A 17,516-nucleotide genomic window follows, 5' to 3' on the forward strand; every position below is an offset into this window, starting at 1 on the left:
TTCTTAAAACATCGCATTTGAAACTTGATAATTCTAACCACACTTTTTTTATTGTCATTTTTGATATGATACATTTTGAATATATTTATTCTCCATTTCCACACAGTTTTTCTATAAATTTATAATAACAATAGCGTGAATCGTAATCCATATCGAACCAAAAATTAATCGCTGTAATAGAGATAAGAGAAAAATAACGTTACGATTTCGAACACATGTGCAAATGTATGCAAAAATACCTATGCATTTATGACTTTGTTGTACATGGTGATACCATAAACTTGGCAAATATAGAATATCACCTTCGTTGACTCGTACAGTGATTGGAGATGCTTTCTTAAATTCTGGGAACTTTTCCAAATTTGGATTTAACGGGTCAATAGAGCACCATTCTATCTTCTCTCTATGTACATGTGTACATAATTTAGTTATATTTTGATGTGTTATTTTTCGAAATGTAAAAAGAAAAAAAAATACATACCACCCGTAGTAACAGGATCAATTTGGATTTTGCCATTTTCGGTTTTATAAATTCCGAGCGGATATTTTGAACGTTTTATGAAAGGATAATCAGTTGGTGAAATTAAAATGAAATCTTTGTAGCCGGAGATAACACAATAAATATTCTCGTATGGATCTTTGTGTAACGATGTAATAGACCTTGAATCACCCATCCAAAAATTAATTGCATCGGGGTTTTTATTGAATGCTTCATACGCGAATTTAAGGGTGTTTACATCAATATCAGACATTAACTCTGGGAAGTCTTCAGAAAGATTTGAATTTTGTTTTTGAATGTACAAAATTTGATCATCATCACTCACACTCAATTTATCTAGAAACTCGGACATTTTCATCCTTCTTTCTTCAGGTAATACAAAATATTCCTTGTTCTCCGGCATTTTTGTTGCAATCCCATCGGCCAATCCATTCGGCGTAGCCGCTACAGAAACGAACTTGTTGCCACTTATGTTTCTTCAATCATAAACAAGCTAAATTTCACCAATTTTGTTATAACAATAATAATATGATGTTCCATACCGTAAATAGTCTGAGTTCCATTTATTGCAAGCTTCCCATTTTGAACAAGCCCCACGAATAACTACGGGTCTGTTTTTTGCTACATAATCACGTGTAAATTCAATTGTGCTTGGCAGTGAGAAAAGCTGGCATATAATTTTGTCTAAATACAAATCTGAAAATAAAAAATGTGTTTTAACTTTCAAAACAATGACTTTCAATTGATATTACCTTTGGCGTGGGATGAAAGCACATCAAATGCTTCCGATAACACAGAACATTCAGAAGCATCCATGTCAGTCAATTATGAACTATTTTGAAATGTATTATTTGTATTTTCTGACAGTTAGACCTGTCATCTTTGTTGACAGTATTTAATAATACATTCAAAAATCGTCCGATATTGAAAGAAGGCGATATTTTGAATCGTTCATGTAAAATTACAATATCGACATACATATTGCATTAAAAGATCCAATTAAATAAAATATATTTATTCCAAAAAATGTATTATTTTATTCCACATATAAATAAACTGTTAATTTTTTAGTATATAAATTATAACTATTAAATTTTTGATTGATGTATATTTCGAATTGAATCTTAATGAGTTTTTGATTTATTTCTTCTCCCGCATGTGCTTCGAATGCGATTTTAATAAACGTCCTCCTCCTGTTAATGATACCACCAAATGGCCGTTTCAAATGTATTTTTGTGTGTAACACGTGTATCATAAGTCTTTGCACAACTTGCAGACGTTTATTGCGCTACATAAAAAAAAAACAAAAATCTCAACCAATGCACATAGGAGACTTAACGTGACTCCTACAAATGTTACAAATTTGGTGTTTAATTCATATAGTGTTATAGCATGTTGCACTGAAAAATTCATCATTTTGGACAGTGAAACATTCATCGCTATTAGGGTGGTTCATTTGATCCATTTTCATGAAATGTACCTTGGACATGCTGTTTATGATAGAGGACCCAAATACAAACAAATTTTGTTCTACGACTTTGACCCCGGACGAACCTCCGTTCGGCCTGGTACATTTTCATATTCCATGGTATGATCCTCTGATGACCCTCTGAATCGTTAGTTTTTAAGGTCTGGACGCCATCGGATCGTATTTTTATGGCGTTAAATCGATTCCCTGTCAAAAATTACGTCGGAATTGTCCTTTTTAAGAATTTTTCAAGGGTAAATACTATCCAGATCGAAGAATCCGGAAAATTCGGACTTTTTTCGCTTTTTTCGAGAAAACCCTTACCAATACTAAAAATAAGTCGATTAAACGTGAGGCCAGTTACACCTCAGGACCATACAAACACTTTGGAAGTTACAGATTTTCCAAAGTTTCCCATGTGAGTTAACCTTGTTCATACAAAAGTGCTATTTGTTACAATTTTCAGCGGAGGGGTCTGGATTGGTTCGGAAACTGTACCATATTTCATGGATAGACCATCCGACCAACAATGCAAATACGACATTTCCCACCTAATTTTCAACGAGGAATCGAATGGAAGTGGTTTCGCACTGATTCGACAACATTCAAGGGTCGAAAATGGCCAGGCACTCAAGGTACTTTTCAACTCTCAAGCATTTTATCGATGGAACTAGTCGAATACAAAATGATTTTAAATCGTTCTAAATGCATTCTAATGGATTGTATGCCATTATAAATATCGATTAAAGTCAATTTGAAGGGTCAGACAAGCATTTAAGTCGAAGTGAACCAACATGGTCACAATCGATAAAATTATGAAAAAATTGCGGTTTTTAAGAAAAATGGCAACTTTCTAACCATATATAAAGAATAAACATACTTCTGAGTCCTACGATATTAAATTTGAGGTTTGCCCCATAAATAATAGTAAAATATGCAATATTAGTTTGAAAAATCGATTTTTATGATTTTTTTCGAAAAAAGTACAATTTTCCAGAAATTGAATTGAAAATGTGACATTTTTTGCCATATTCTTGAACAATATTTATTAAAATTATTAGTTTCATGCATCTTGAATGCATAAATGTAGCTTCTTGCTGAACTTAAGTAATTTCACACATTTTTTTTATTTTTTGACCAACAATTCTGAAAAAATCGAAGATCAAGTTTTGTTCTTCTTGAGTTGCTCTCCAAATGTTCCATACATACCCATGCAATAGACCCTACCCTTGGCCCAGAAAATAGTCAAAAAATTACTTTTTGATCCGGAAATTTGACTTTTTGCAGAGGGTGACTTTTTGTATACAAGGTATTGAAAAGTACTATAATAATGACCAAAAAAATATTACCATAGTATGGGAGTTATGCCCTCCAGGGAAGAACTAGAACTTTTTATCCCTTTACCGACCCAAATTTTTTGGGTACTGAGGGGGTGTCGAAAAAAATTTATCATAGATACACAACATACTCGACTCGAAGTACATCATAAATAAGAAATAAATCAATTTTGGAAACAGTCACCAAAGTGTAGGTGTGCGTCGTACCAATATCACACCACAATAACTGGACTCAGTGAGGTCCATTAAGCGTGACTTTGAATATAAAAGATGTAAATTACAGTGAATTTTTTTAGAAAACGGACGATTTTCAAATAAAAATAATCAAATATCTTACAAATATTTTTGGTTTTGCCAGATAACATTCTCAGCTACAGAGCTCATTGGTTTTTACAGTTGTCAAATCGGTAGTTGTTTGAATTTGGAATATTTTCGTAAACGTTTTGAAGCAGTTTTCCTGCATTTACATCCAAATGGACCATAATGGTCTCAAGCAAAGGTCGCAAAACACATTAATAAGTCGAGAGAGTTCGTAAGCAAGTGGTTCCAGCAGTATAAGCGTGAAAAAATGTGAATGACTGCCCCACGTCTTGCACTTCACTGTCAATAAAAGATTAGATGTCGCCGGTGTTCGTTATCGCGGTACAATAAAGGAATCACTCTTGACAGAAAACCAGAAAAAAACTTAATGGATTGGACAAAGAAAAATTTGACGACCGTTTGGAGCAAAGTTATTTTCAACAATGAGTCATAGTTTTGGCTGGTGGAAAACACCACTCATGCCTGGTCCGCCGAAAATAGAGTGGTCGTTCGCACTGTAAAATAGGGTGGTCCCGAATACATACAAATGCGAATTTTGATCGCAGCACATCCGGTATATGTTAGACTTGGTCTCAAAAACATGTGTGCAAAGTTTCGGTTTTCCTCAAACGCCTTGAATGTTTTCAATCGACACCGATCGACATCCATACGGAACAAAATGTCTAAGTTAAAAAACGCCGCATAACTTATATCCCAGAAAATTCTTGTTTTCAAGATATGGCCTTCGATAGTGCGAATATGGCCAAAAACGGCCATTTTTTCATACGGTCGCTGTGGCACGTAGAAATACCGATGACAAACAGTGACCGGTTCGCGCATATTTCTATGCCTGATAGCTATGCTAAGCATAGCGGAGACGTAAGCCGCAACGCACCCGTCGCCATTCGATTCGAGCTATATTGTATGCGCACGGTTGTCTGCATAAACGAACATGTGTATTGTTCATATAGAGTGAACGGCGATGCGTCGGTTGCGTTTGCGGCTATGCTTGGCATATCTATGCTACCTAGCGTATTTAGGCAAGCATGGAAATATGCGCGAACCGGTCACTGATGACAAATGCATATTCGTTGGAAAGGTCTTAAAGTAAGCTCTCGAATGGTGCCAATTGCAACTTAAAAATTTAATGTGGGGTAGGCAAAATTGGCCAAAAACTAAGAAATATCCATCTGGCTGTACACATAACGGACATTTTCTCGAAAACGTTTTGAATATACAAATGTATATTAAGTTTATATTCACAGTACACAGTAAAAATATCTACCAACTATTTTCGTCACAGAATTGATATCAGAAATTTTGTGTTTCACATTTTGGTTTCGTCACTCGTTCTTCACCTCGATGGAGGTTTTTTATTTGATTTAGTACACGTCCATTATTATAACTGATATCCTAAAAACTTATGATACTAATAAATTCAACCAGTTTTCGTCAACTTATTAATAAAAAAAATTCATTTTACTTTGGATATTTTATTTTTCATCTAAATAAAATAGGAGATAATATGAAAAGTCTGTTCACAAAAGAGAGAATTGAAAAACTGAACGAATATTATAATATTATTAATATCGCATTGCAAAATAATCTTTGAAGTGTTATAGTAAAACATGCATTTCGCGATGTTCTTGTGAAATTCGTTTTTATAGAACATATTCCCCCCTATATTGATGCACTTTTCCTCCACAGACGTAGTTTTACATTACGCTGACAGTTCGCCGTTGACATAAAACTGTCAAAATGCCAACTAAACAAGAAAAATAGTTCGACTGATGAGTGATGTGGCCAAACAATTACTCATGAGAAAAATGAAACTTATTTAATTCAATAAATAAAGTAAAAAATGATGGGAAAAATTAAAATTTTTGAAGTTTTTTACATAATTATATTGTTTGCTGCAGTAAGTTATGGCAGAGTGCCCACGATTCGTTTATGTGCAGATGAAAAGTGTCAAAGTAAGTTTTTCTTCAACCTTAACCCCAATAAAAGTTTATTTTCCAAAAACAAAAATTGATGCAAAAGCTATGCTATGCGTATTCAATTTATTTTTCAGATATTATTTCGACTGCGAGAACGGTAATAAATTTTCATGGTAGTCATCCAAGCCATGTTTCATTCAGAGGAAATACTCAATGTAGGGTAATGGCAAAATCAAGCGGTGAAAATGCTGATCTTTGGGAAATTGAAGTACAAGGACGCCGTGGATACGCTCCTCGCAACATGATTATGGAACAAAAAATTCTTGTAAAAGCAGAAAACCTAGTTGAAGTTAGGGGTAGTAGTAGCAGTAACGAGTTAAACTCTCTTCATGAAATTGTCGAAAATGTTACAATGAGAGAAGAAGATTTACTTAGAACAACCACCACCACAAACACCACAAACACCACCAACACCACCAACACCAACACCACCACCACCACAGAACAAGACGAAGATCAGAACAATGTCGAATCTGATGAAACAAGCATTGCGAAAGAATTGAATACAGAAATTGATGAATTTGAGCAAATGCGTGATCATATAGATGAAGACAACGAAAAATATAAACAAGAGCCAGATGAAAGTAACGATCATTCGAATCGTGTAGAAGAACAAGAAGATTCCAATTTAAAACCTGTTGATGAACCACTTGTAATAAAACGTGACATGTATAAAACAGGAATACAGATAAATACAGACGAAAATATTCGCTTGGAGGTAGTTGGAATGCAACAACAAGAAGGCGAAGACGACTATGAAGAACATAAAAGTGCTATGAATGAAATGAGTGAGAAAAAACTAAATGAAGACAGAGAAGTTGAAGAAAATGAAATTGCTGAATCTCAACTAAGCATTAATCAAGACCTTGAAAATATCGGAGACTTTGTATGGGAATCCGATGGTAATTCAAATGTTAGTACTGAAAATGATGATAAAATTATTGTCGAAAAAAAATCATCAATTATAGAAACGCCAAAAAATTATGAGCTTCAATTGAACTCAGAGGAACAAATTCAAGAGAACAAATACTTTGAATCAAAACTTGATGACAATCTCACTTTCAAACACTCCGACAATAATCAAGTCAACGAAGAAATTGTTGTAAATAATAATACCACTATAAACGTGGAAGGAGATGTAAATAATCTTATACATAGTATTCAACCTATTCTTTTATCAGATGAAACTGTATCGTCAAACAAAATCAGTGAATCTGAAGATAATACAATACAAAACCATGTTTTAGATGATAAAACACAAGAATTGTTTACCAGTAATAAGCCGCATCCACCACAAACTCAAATAGAAAACGATGAAAATAAAGAATACAGTGAACAAAAAACATTCGATATTGGAGAAATCAATCAAGAAATCGATGATCAACCACTTAATTTAGTTCCAAATAATGCCGAAAACACAATATCAACTTACACAACAACGAAAAGTATTGTTGGAGAAAAACAAGCAATTCATTATGAAGAAGAGCCCATTTCTCAAGAGCCACTTTATGAAAGTGGTTCAATTTATTCAGATTCAAGTCAGTCAGTGGAACATGAACATATAAGAACTGAAGATATTTTTTCACAAAATTATCAACCAGAAACACCAATTGTAGCTGCGAAAAGTGAGGAAACCAATTTGTATGAGAGTATATTGGATTTTTTTTTCAATTTTATTTCAAATGAGGAAAAAAATGTAAAGAAAATCAATGCGGATCAACATATTGATGAGGATGGTTATTGCGAAAATTTTCAAGGTCATAATTCCTGCCCCAAAAATGTCCCAAAGATTTATTCAGCATACTTTTTCGATAATTTATCAAAGATTACGGACTCTATAACCACCGACACATTTTTGAATAAATTCTTAATTGAAGTTATTGCCAGAGCTGATTTGGTGGTTCTTTTACTTTTAACAGCTTTTGCTATACTCATCTTTCTTTTTGGACACTACTGCTTTGTAAATCGCCGTATAGAAAATACATTGATAAAAAAATTGAATGATGTTGAGAGAAAACTAATACGTTCACAAAAAGAAGAACTTCTTACAAAAGCCGAATTGATTGAAACCAATAAGAAATTGAGTAGTATTGCAGACAAATCATTTGGAGCAGACGATATGATCAAACAGTTCGAAATGGAGAAGACTGAATTGCAAGATCAAATAACTTCATTGGAAAAAGAATTAGGAATAGCAGAAAAAGAATTAGGAATAGCAGCCGAGGCTGGACTTGAATTAAATAAAATGATCTCGGAGCTTCTCAGCAACCAAAGTGGCAGTGATTCAATCATCAATAGCGTTGAGGAATTACAGCAACAGTTGAATGAGCAGGAGGCAACCACAATATACATAAACAATTTACTAGCCGAAAAAAGTCGTGAAAATAGTGAGCTGCAAGTGCTTTTGTCAGATTCTAATAAAAAATTTGGTGGTGAAATACAAGAATTGCTAATTCAAAATGAAAAACTCAAAACAGATAAAGAAACAATTGAAAACACATTGACCGAATCTATTCGATCGCTTGAAGTTCAACTTGAGAAAAGTCTGGAAACTAAAGCGAATACTATATCTGCGATCAACGAGGAACATAGTGCATTAAGAAAGGAATATGACGAAATATTTTTAAAGTGGAATTCGTCTGAAGCACGAGTTGAAGCTTTAGAAGAAAGCATAAAGAAACTTAAACATTTCAATGGAAATGATGATATAAAAACAATTATTGAAGTAACTGATGTGAATGCAAAATATATAGCGTTGAAAAAACAGAATGAATACCTAAGAGACAAAATAGATTCGGAAATGGAATGTAAAGATCGGTTGCAGGAACAGATTAAGGAAATTAGCGAAGATATCGCACGTCAAAAAATGAAATTTAATCAAAATGAAAAGGACAAATTAGAAGCGCAAACTCGTTTAGAAGTTTTATCGAGCTATTTCAAAGAGAAAGAATCACAACTTCAAAAGTAAGTTATAAAAATTTCACACGTTGAATGTAAAAAATTATATAGTATTTTCCTTTGATCAGGGAACTTAGCGTAAAAGAAGCATTGTTTATGAAACAACAGGGAGAATCCACAAGTACAGTTGAACGCATTCGCAGTTTGCAAGATGACATGCAGAAATTGAGGTAAATTTTAAGCTTTTTTTCAATTTGCAATGTAAAAAAAAAAAAAATACAATAAACGTTCTTATCACATAGATCACAAAATGATCAGTTGCGAGCGGAAGTCGAAGCTCAATCAGCTGCACACAAGGCTCAAATAAATGCTGCTGAAGTAAGAGCACATGATTCATGGTTGGCAGCAAAACAAGCTGAACGTCGACTTGACGAAGCAAGAGCTGAAGCAAGCATTTTGAGGAAAAAACTTACAAGTCTTATGTTCAATAACACATCTGCAGAAAATAACTATTCCAATTGTATGTCCAATCTTAAAAATTTAATTGATGTAAATTCATATCTAAATGATTTCATATCAAATTATATTATAGTAAATCAACCAAACGATGGATTCATATCTGCACCATCGCCCATTCATATGGAATCGCCCAATTCGCCCGTGTTATCTTTGAATTTACCACCACCCCCTTTGATTCCGACACCATTGTTTGCAAACTCTGGAATCACAACATTGGGAGCTTCATTTATGCCACCGCCACCCTTACCTCTTCCAAACGACATGAGGCCTGCACCAATTGGTATGTTTTATCTATTTAAATCTCTCTTTAACTACATATTTATGGTCTAATATTGTTTGAAAATGTGTATATTATTAGGACGGTTAATGTCGCCGCCGCCTCCTGATCATCGATATACAGAGAACTTTATGCAACAAAAAAGATATGAAAATAATTATCCTACTGATATTTACGAAACAGAAACAGATTTTAGTCCACCACGATCACCTACGCCAAGGTCTTACACCGATTTTTACCGTGAACAGAATTATTCACCTGATGTACCAACAAAAAAGAAATCATCGTTTGCTCGCAAAGGTACTTCCTTTAGTGGTTCTGATAGTGAATGGGATCGACAAACATTTTAATTTAAAAAAATGAGCAAAGTTTTCTTCTTTATTGAGTATTTATTAAAACAATACCCGGAAAAACTTTGTTCATAAGAACTATTTCAATTGTAAGCGGAAAATTAGGCAATGTATCAGTCGATTTTTGTTCATTTATAGAAATTTATGTTACAATTGAAATAAAGGCCATACATTTGTTAGAAAAACTGTACATTTTTTAAATTATGTTTGCTTGCACCGTTTCCACCAAAATTTCAAAATATCAAGAAATATCAAAAAAATTCGAACAATTAAAACAGTTTTGGAATTCAATGGAATAACATGCATGATGGAAACTATTCATTAATGTAAAAATATTATTGTAAGTTTGCACCTTATATACGTGTATTATTTGAAATATTTTATGTGTTTTTTAGATATATTATATTATTATACATCCATCAATAAATCGATTTATGATTATTTTTTATTTTCAAATTCAGGTACCGCAAATTCCCGAAGCGTGGATTCAAATGGTCGATATGGAAACGAGGTGTAATATGTGAATATGTTGATATAATAACTTAATTTTTGAAATAAAACCAAGTTTGAAAAGAATTTATGCATTTTTATTTAAAATATCACCAAAACCAATTGTGAACATCAGTTTCATAAAGTTGAAATGAAAATAAAAAATCTAACGAAGAAAAAAACCATACCACTTTGCGAATAAATTTAAAATTTACCCAGCAGAAAAAAATACTTAAGATCTATTTATAATTTTGCTTTAAGCTCCTCAATTCGCTTTTGAGCTGTTTTCTGTAAATCAATCAGTTTCATAGCAAGTCCCATATTTCCTTGAACTTTTACCTAGGATAAATCACATTGAAAAGAATGGAAATAATCAATAAGAATTCATATGAAAATAAAAAAAAAACATTCGAAAACCCAAAAAAAAATTATGACTTTTACTTTTCCTTGGAAAAATGCTTTCTGTGGTTGTAGTTTACCTGAAATGACCAGAAATAGAGATATTTGATTTTTTGTGTATTTTTTTTAGTTTTTATATCATATAGTATACCGGATATCAATTCTACTACATCAGCATCTTTCATAACAAATGTTACATCTGGTTTTTCTTTTCCATTATATGTAACTGAACCTTTTCCAGTTTTCGCATTTATTATCCAATAACCATTAGCACCATTTGGTCCATGTGTTACACGAAATCCATAAATTCCCCGCACTTTTTCAATCAAATTGTCTTTATCTTCTTGCATAGCTATTTCTAAAACACGTAAATATGGAGTCACCAAAAATCCTTTACCTAAAGTGACCATTAAAATACAATTATTTAAGATTATTTTGTAAAAATAATTAAAAAAACTAGGAGAATAATTTATATAAGTAGAAAATTAGAAAGGAAAAAAAATGTTTACCATCCGGACTAAGTTGGTTCGAATTCTTTTGAGGAATTGTGTTTGATGTTTTGTTTTGTTTAACATCGGGGAAACCCAACCGATATAAGGCAGTCACAACAGCTCCACCTTAGAACAAAATAAACAATTAGTTTTAAAACAAGATTCAAAAAAGATCATTTTCAATATTACCCAGGCCAATATTGTGTTGCAATGCCAATTTGGCGCCATCCACTTGCCGCTTGCCAGCTTCACCTCTTATTTGCCAGGTTAGTTCTGCACATTGCTTTAAAAAAAAAATCGCTTTATTGATGGATATATAATATTATATAACAAAAGTTTTTTTACCGCAATGCCCGTGGCCCCCAATGGATGTCCTTTGCTAATCAAACCACCGCTTGGATTAATCACATACTTACCACCGTATGTGTTGTCACCACTATCTACTAATGTTCCACCTTTACCCACTTCGCATAAACCCAATGCCTCATAGGTAATCAATTCATTTGTCGAAAAACAGTCATGAAGCTCAATTACCTTTAAAAATAAAAATAAATTAATAAAAAAAATAATTTATTTATTTATTAATTTTAAATAATTACATCAACTTCATGTGGTTTACATTGAGTTTTTGCAAAAAGTCGATCAGCACACATTTTTGTCATATCAAATCCAATAATACTGATTACATTATTATTTTTGAACGTTGAAGATGGATCAGTGGTCATTTCCATACCGACAATTTCGACTGCTTTCGATTCTAAGCGGTTGCGACGAATAAAATCTTCAGATGCTAGAACCGCAGCAGCAGAACCATCTTAATACAGATAATAATTTATTATAAATTACGAATAATAATTTTTAAGAACATGAATATTCTTACCAGACGTTGGCGAACATTGCAGACGTGTTAAAAAATCATGCACTTGAGGCGAGTTTTGAATTTGTTCCAGAGTAAACTCTTCTTGAAATTGTGCATAGGGGTTGTTAACGCTATGTTTATGATTTTTTACGGCAATTTTTGCAAAATGTTCAGCTTTCGTTCCATACCTACGGATGACCAGAAAAAAAAAGAATGGAAAAAATGGAAATTAATCAATAAGTAATGGATACGTAAAATAGAAATCCAACGCCTTATAAAATATGGCAAAATCATAAAAAAAAATGTAGGATACAATCGACTGATCACCAATCTATCTGAATTAACTGATCAAGAGAAACCCCAGAAAGATAAGAATTCTTATCTGAAGGCCCTATACTAGGAGTTAAAGGAAATTTAAAAAAAAAACAATGGTTTTCAATAATCTCTCATTCACTCATTTATTCAGACAGAAACACCTAGGTGGGGAGACACGGGCTCTAATATTGCTAATTTTTCCTTTTTTTTTAGTAAATCGCATATAACTTGTACACTTGACAGGACCTAATAGGTGTCTACCCCTAGAGAGAGACACACACACTCTCTATCCATCTCACATACACTATGTTTCCATTACCATAATCACCATCATTTGAAAATCTCATTGTAAATATTAGAATTAATATGAATGATGATAATGGAAGTGAATAGAAAAAGAATCGAAGGAATGGATCAGGATTGATTCAGGAATTGTAGAGTAATGGAATAGTAATTTTTAAGTAAGGTACGTACTTTCTCATATGTTCGATGCCCGCATTTCCAAATAATTGAGCCGTTATAGGGGAATCGGTTATATCAAAATTATTTGACATTATTTCAATGTGTTTATCCATTGGAAGCGTACGATCAGTGTACTAGAAACGTAACCAAATATTAATTTCATCCAAGAAAAAAATAATAAGATCAGACTGGCATATCCGCATTCGTCAAAAAAAATTATTACTTTTGCTCCTAATGAACCACGTTCCATTTTTTCAAAACCAACCGCTAGAACACAATCATTTTGACCAGTTTCGATGAGTTGTTTGGCCAAAATCAATGCATTCGCACCTGTTGAACAATTACTGTTACAATTGTATATTGGAATGCCTGTCATTCCTATTTCATATAATGCACGTTGTCCGCTTGTTGATTCGCCTAATATTTAGAACAAGTGAAATTCAGTTCAATGTTCAATCTTTCGATTTATTCATTTCAATTACAAACCATAGACATAGCCAACAACAGCCTGCTTAATATCAGTATAAGAAACACTTGCATCAGTAAGAGCATTTGTCACTGCTTCTTTAACCATTTGAGGATAATCGAAATCGTTTCTTCGACCCGGTTTCTCAAACTGAAATTAAAAATTTACAAGCAATCTCATCAATTTTCCATAAAATGATAAATACGAACTCAGCATTTTTATTGAGATAATAAATTCAAAAAGATTGAATAAACAATATATGTATATTTAAAGAATTATTCATTTTGCAATTATTTCGTATAAATTAAAAGAAAATGAGTACGGCACAGAAAAATAGGTTCAAAGGGTCATTAACTAACTTATTTTGTACAATATTGCATGAAATCTTTTGTGAAATCACAAAGTGTTTCTTTTTTGGGTCAAAGTTGACGTTCAGTTTTTTAAATCAAATTTTCCTACGTACTTTCGTCATGCCAACACCAATCACGTACACTTTTGGAACTGTTTTCATATTTGCGGTTTGTTTCTCTCAATTGAAAAAATTGCAGTCGAAGAAAAACGAAATCTCTTTAATTCTTCTAAAATGGAAAAACAAAAAAATAAACTACACAACAAAATAAGACTACACAATCGAAACACGGTAGATTGACTAAAGTATTCCAGATAGATTCTTATTGAAAATATGACGTTTCATGATCCCTATTGGAAAAAAAAAATGCGAACGAACATTTTCAATTTTCTGCTACTTGAAAAAAATACATTATTAATAATTTGTAACCAATGAATAATTTGAAGCCAAAATAAAATCTAGACAAAAATAATCAAATTTCACATTTATTTGGGCTAATTAAGAATGATTTTGTAATTGTAAACTATAAAGTTTTAGCACATTACAATTTTATGGCACCTGTTGATAGCTGTCAAATATTTGTAATGATGATTTATACTTTTCATTGATAAATATTCTGAGTATTTATTATTTTTAGTTAATTCAATATTCATATTCCATAAGGCGGCGGCGGCGGCGGCGGATCCATAAATAATGTTGACATTGTTATGTGATGTGAAATTTTTATCTGGTCGAGATGACATAAATATTAAAGACACAGATTTAGGTGCATTTAAGTGAGTGAGGAAATCATACATATATTATAAATGTTTAATATGTTTAATTTAATTTAATTTAATTTAATAATTGGTTAGGTACACTGAAAAGAAATCTGTGTCTATGATAAATCCATATGTCGAAGGAAAACAAGACTATGCACATCTTCGAGATCAAGATTATATATTGCACGGAAGAAAAATTAAATCATTAAAGAATTCAATTAAAAAACTGGAAGAAATCTTGAAAACCAATCGAATTGTGCATTGTACATGGATCGATAATGCAATGATTACAATGCTGCTTTCAAATGGTATTTTAGTGTTTTTTATTTTTAAAAATTGTCTTTCTATTATTAATTAATTCTATTCTTTTCTTTTGTGATTCTCATCTCAGGTATTTTAGTGCATGTTTGTATAAACATTTTTACGGGCGAAATCAACCGTATTTCATTCGACAAATTCTTTTTGGGAAAACTGATTTCAGAGTCTGTAACAAATGTTGTCATGACAAGACTACATATACTAATTTCATACGATATAAATCAGCTAACATTCGTATATTTACAAAAGCCAAATATGAAAAAGAATGTACCTGAAAAAATCAGTCGCATGGATCCAAAAATCTTCAATGTTATCATCAGTGGAACTCACACCAAAAAAATTGCTCGGCATTTGGCTTGCAACAGCAGCTATGATTTATTGTCTGTTTGGACAAAATCATCACAGAATGAAGTTTATCCATGGAGGCCTACAGTTCGTGATCAAGATCGCGCTAATATTCATATATACAAGCTTAGCCGGAATAAGTTGGATCTTTTATGTTTTCATTGGACCGAAAATGATCCAATCAGCGTGCAGTTTTCAAAAGTCAATCAAAACCAGTTACGGTCCATTGAACAAAAGATGACAAGAAAGGTATTAAAATTGTTTTTTTTTTCTTAAAATCATTTATTGTATTTCTTTTGAAGTTTGAATTTTTTTCTTTTATTTTTGCTTATCATTCTTTAAATTATTTTTCCGTTATTTTCATTCTTGTGTGTTCCGTCTTTAGGAAGTTACAATTGAAATATGTGTATATGAAATAAACAAATCTAAAATTCAACGACTATCCACAACATGTATTCCATTACAAGCTCAAGTTTGTTGTTTCTCCTTCAGTCCTGATAATGAAAAACTGATGTTGGGTTGTATTGATGCATCTGTCGTAATCTTCGATGAATGGCGTGGAATCACTCACCTAATAAAAGCGGCATTCATACCAACACTCGTGACATGGCATGCAGATTCGGCATGCCTGTGGATTTCAAATGAAAAGTGTCAAATTCAATGTTTTGATATATCGTTATCATGCATACGAAATCAAATATTGAATGAAGAAATATCATCGGTTAGTGTGCTTGATTTGGCGAATTACTTCACAATTCAGACACCGCTTTTGAAAATAAATTGTAGTAAGAAACCAGATCTAACTCAATACAATGAACGTTACACACAAACCGATTCGTACGCCTTATTGCTTTTTGAAAATGGTCCAATTGTTATATTACGAATATACGGCGGAAATGGACACAAGGGAGATTTCCATACATCGGGACTCACAGCTGATGTATTAATACAACAATATTTAAAATTGAATAATGTTGAAAAAGCAATTAATGTTCTACTTTGTTTAAATTGGGACCGTTACGGGGACATTTTAATGATTAGTTTACAGAAAATTGCAAATTACATATTCAGACAGCCCTTTCAATTAGAAAGAGAAGCACAATTAACAAAAGCACTTGGTAGCTTTCTTATTCCCGTGAAACCTCTAAGTGATGAGACTCAAATTGAGTTTAGAGATCAAGTACGCGATATAACAAGAAAATTTTTCCAATATCTCCTCCGGAACAAGTCGTATGAAAAGGCATTCAATTTGGCAATTGATATTGATGATGAAGATATTTTTATGGACTTATCAAACTGTGCAAAGGAAGATAGTAATTTTGAGTTGGCACACGATGCATTTTGCAAAGCGGAAACAATAATTTCTCGTTCTGATAGTAGCAGGCAGAGTTCACGTAAGCTTTCAAACATCTTAAAGTTTTTTTTTAAATTATATAGCTTTGGTTTTTCTTAAATCCATAGATTCAACATGTTCTCGAGATTCGTGTTCTTTATGCGACACGAATTCATCAGCAGATGATGAATTTGAAACAGAAAAATCATGGACTGAATCGAAAAAAAAATCGAAAAGCACTGCTGCAATCAAAAATATAATGTCACCAATAGGAGATGGATTTTTCATTCCAAAGCCTGAATTAAAAGTGTCGAATTTATCAACAAAACCTGCATCAAATCTACCTGTAAATTTGAATAATAAAAATGCAAAAATGCCAAATTATTCATTTATACGAAGTAAAGGCGAAGTAAGTTTAAATGATGGAATTGCTGAACTATTGAAGTATCAAAGAATACAAAAAAGTAGTAAAATGTCACAATCGATACCACAGCAACCTCATGCTGTTTTCAATACCGTTGTTGACGTTGTTCCCAAACCACAATGGAATATACCAGATCAAACAGTTGGAATTCCAACAAGTGTTGAACAACATGGTTCCAAGCCTATCATTCATCATCCTTTAGTTTCCGGTATTATCGTAATTATTTTTCCATTATCGAAATTTATTTATTCAACTTTGATTTACATGATTTGCAGGTAAAATACCAGCACTGTCACATATAACATCGACTGGCCTCTCATCAATTTTATCACAACAACAGGCTTCTCACATAAGAAAAGAGCATGGCGAAAGAAACATGTAAATTTTTAATTTTATTTTTTAGATCCCACACAACAATCTCATTGACAATAATCAACATTCTTTTTTCTTTATTTGTCTTCAGGGAAAAAAACAAAGTTAAATTTTCCAATACAGTTACTGTGGCTGTGGTGCCAGTAAGTATTACAAATACTTAACATATAATACATGCATAGTCTAGTTCATATTTAAATTTATGATGAATATTGAAGGGAATTTCATATTTTCTATTAACAGGATATGCGAAAAGAAAAAACGATGAAAAAAGATGTTCATCGTTCAAAGGCGTTAAACGACTCTCCATCGTTAAACCGTAAATAAAACATTTTTATTGACATTTTACGATTTACAGTTCAAAACGACATCACATACTTTCTGACATTTTACGATTTACAGTTCAAAACGATGCATCGCTTACATGGGTTTAATTTATAATTTAATAATAATTATTTTTATTATGTTTTTTTTTTTTTTTTTAAATA

General features: G+C 32.3%; 4 protein-coding genes across 7 annotated transcripts; 2 read left to right on the top strand and 2 right to left on the bottom strand.

Annotated features, from left to right (window-relative positions):
- Window positions 1–16: 16 nt before the first annotated feature.
- LOC116346428 (bifunctional peptidase and (3S)-lysyl hydroxylase Jmjd7) lies at window positions 17–1,384 on the bottom strand. The gene is made up of 5 exons (XM_031776471.1): window positions 1,252–1,384; window positions 1,042–1,195; window positions 482–975; window positions 240–401; window positions 17–171 (listed from the first exon to the last, which is right to left on the bottom strand). The coding sequence occupies exons 1-5, from the start codon at window positions 1,313–1,315 to the stop codon at window positions 86–88; spliced, it is 960 nt and encodes a 319-aa protein (XP_031632331.1). The 5' UTR covers window positions 1,316–1,384; the 3' UTR covers window positions 17–85.
- Window positions 1,385–5,367: 3,983 nt separating this feature from the next.
- On the top strand, window positions 5,368–10,221 carry LOC116346410 (transport and Golgi organization protein 1). Of its 3 annotated transcripts, none has more exons than XM_031776446.1 (7): window positions 5,368–5,577; window positions 5,676–8,565; window positions 8,628–8,729; window positions 8,802–9,019; window positions 9,092–9,298; window positions 9,377–9,595; window positions 9,784–9,860. In XM_031776446.1, exons 1-7 carry the CDS (start codon window positions 5,466–5,468, stop codon window positions 9,843–9,845), a joined length of 3,810 nt encoding a protein of 1,269 aa, XP_031632306.1. In that variant the 5' UTR covers window positions 5,368–5,465; the 3' UTR covers window positions 9,846–9,860. The 3 variants fall into 3 exon arrangements, with proteins under 3 accessions (XP_031632306.1, XP_031632307.1, XP_031632308.1); XM_031776447.1 differs by lacking the exon at window positions 9,784–9,860 and adding an exon at window positions 10,107–10,221 and having other exon boundaries at window positions 5,369–5,577; XM_031776448.1 differs by lacking the exon at window positions 9,784–9,860 and adding an exon at window positions 9,924–9,985 and having other exon boundaries at window positions 5,369–5,577.
- Window positions 10,216–14,039, bottom strand: LOC116346416 (non-specific lipid-transfer protein). Of its 2 annotated transcripts, XM_031776455.1 has the most exons (13): window positions 14,021–14,039; window positions 13,590–13,704; window positions 13,147–13,276; window positions 12,884–13,077; window positions 12,673–12,794; window positions 11,905–12,071; window positions 11,624–11,838; window positions 11,370–11,558; window positions 11,214–11,307; window positions 11,043–11,150; window positions 10,685–10,930; window positions 10,576–10,613; window positions 10,216–10,473 (listed from the first exon to the last, which is right to left on the bottom strand). In XM_031776455.1, the coding sequence occupies exons 2-13, from the start codon at window positions 13,635–13,637 to the stop codon at window positions 10,378–10,380; spliced, it is 1,647 nt and encodes a 548-aa protein (XP_031632315.1). In that variant the 5' UTR covers window positions 13,638–13,704; window positions 14,021–14,039; the 3' UTR covers window positions 10,216–10,377. The 2 variants fall into 2 exon arrangements, with proteins under 2 accessions (XP_031632315.1, XP_031632314.1); XM_031776454.1 differs by lacking the exon at window positions 14,021–14,039 and having other exon boundaries at window positions 13,590–13,787.
- A 36-nt stretch (window positions 14,040–14,075) lies between these two features.
- LOC116346458 (WD repeat-containing and planar cell polarity effector protein fritz) lies at window positions 14,076–17,462 on the top strand. The gene is made up of 9 exons (XM_031776528.1): window positions 14,076–14,251; window positions 14,330–14,544; window positions 14,628–15,148; window positions 15,285–16,293; window positions 16,361–16,864; window positions 16,932–17,034; window positions 17,120–17,171; window positions 17,272–17,347; window positions 17,431–17,462. The coding sequence occupies exons 1-9, from the start codon at window positions 14,169–14,171 to the stop codon at window positions 17,460–17,462; spliced, it is 2,595 nt and encodes an 864-aa protein (XP_031632388.1). The 5' UTR covers window positions 14,076–14,168.
- Window positions 17,463–17,516: the final 54 nt, after the last annotated feature.

The sequence above is a fragment of the Contarinia nasturtii genome, unplaced genomic scaffold (assembly GCF_009176525.2).
Source record: "Contarinia nasturtii isolate CC-2019 unplaced genomic scaffold, AAFC_CNas_1.1 Cnas_scaffold_1500, whole genome shotgun sequence".
Classification (NCBI taxonomy): domain Eukaryota; kingdom Metazoa; phylum Arthropoda; class Insecta; order Diptera; family Cecidomyiidae; genus Contarinia; species Contarinia nasturtii.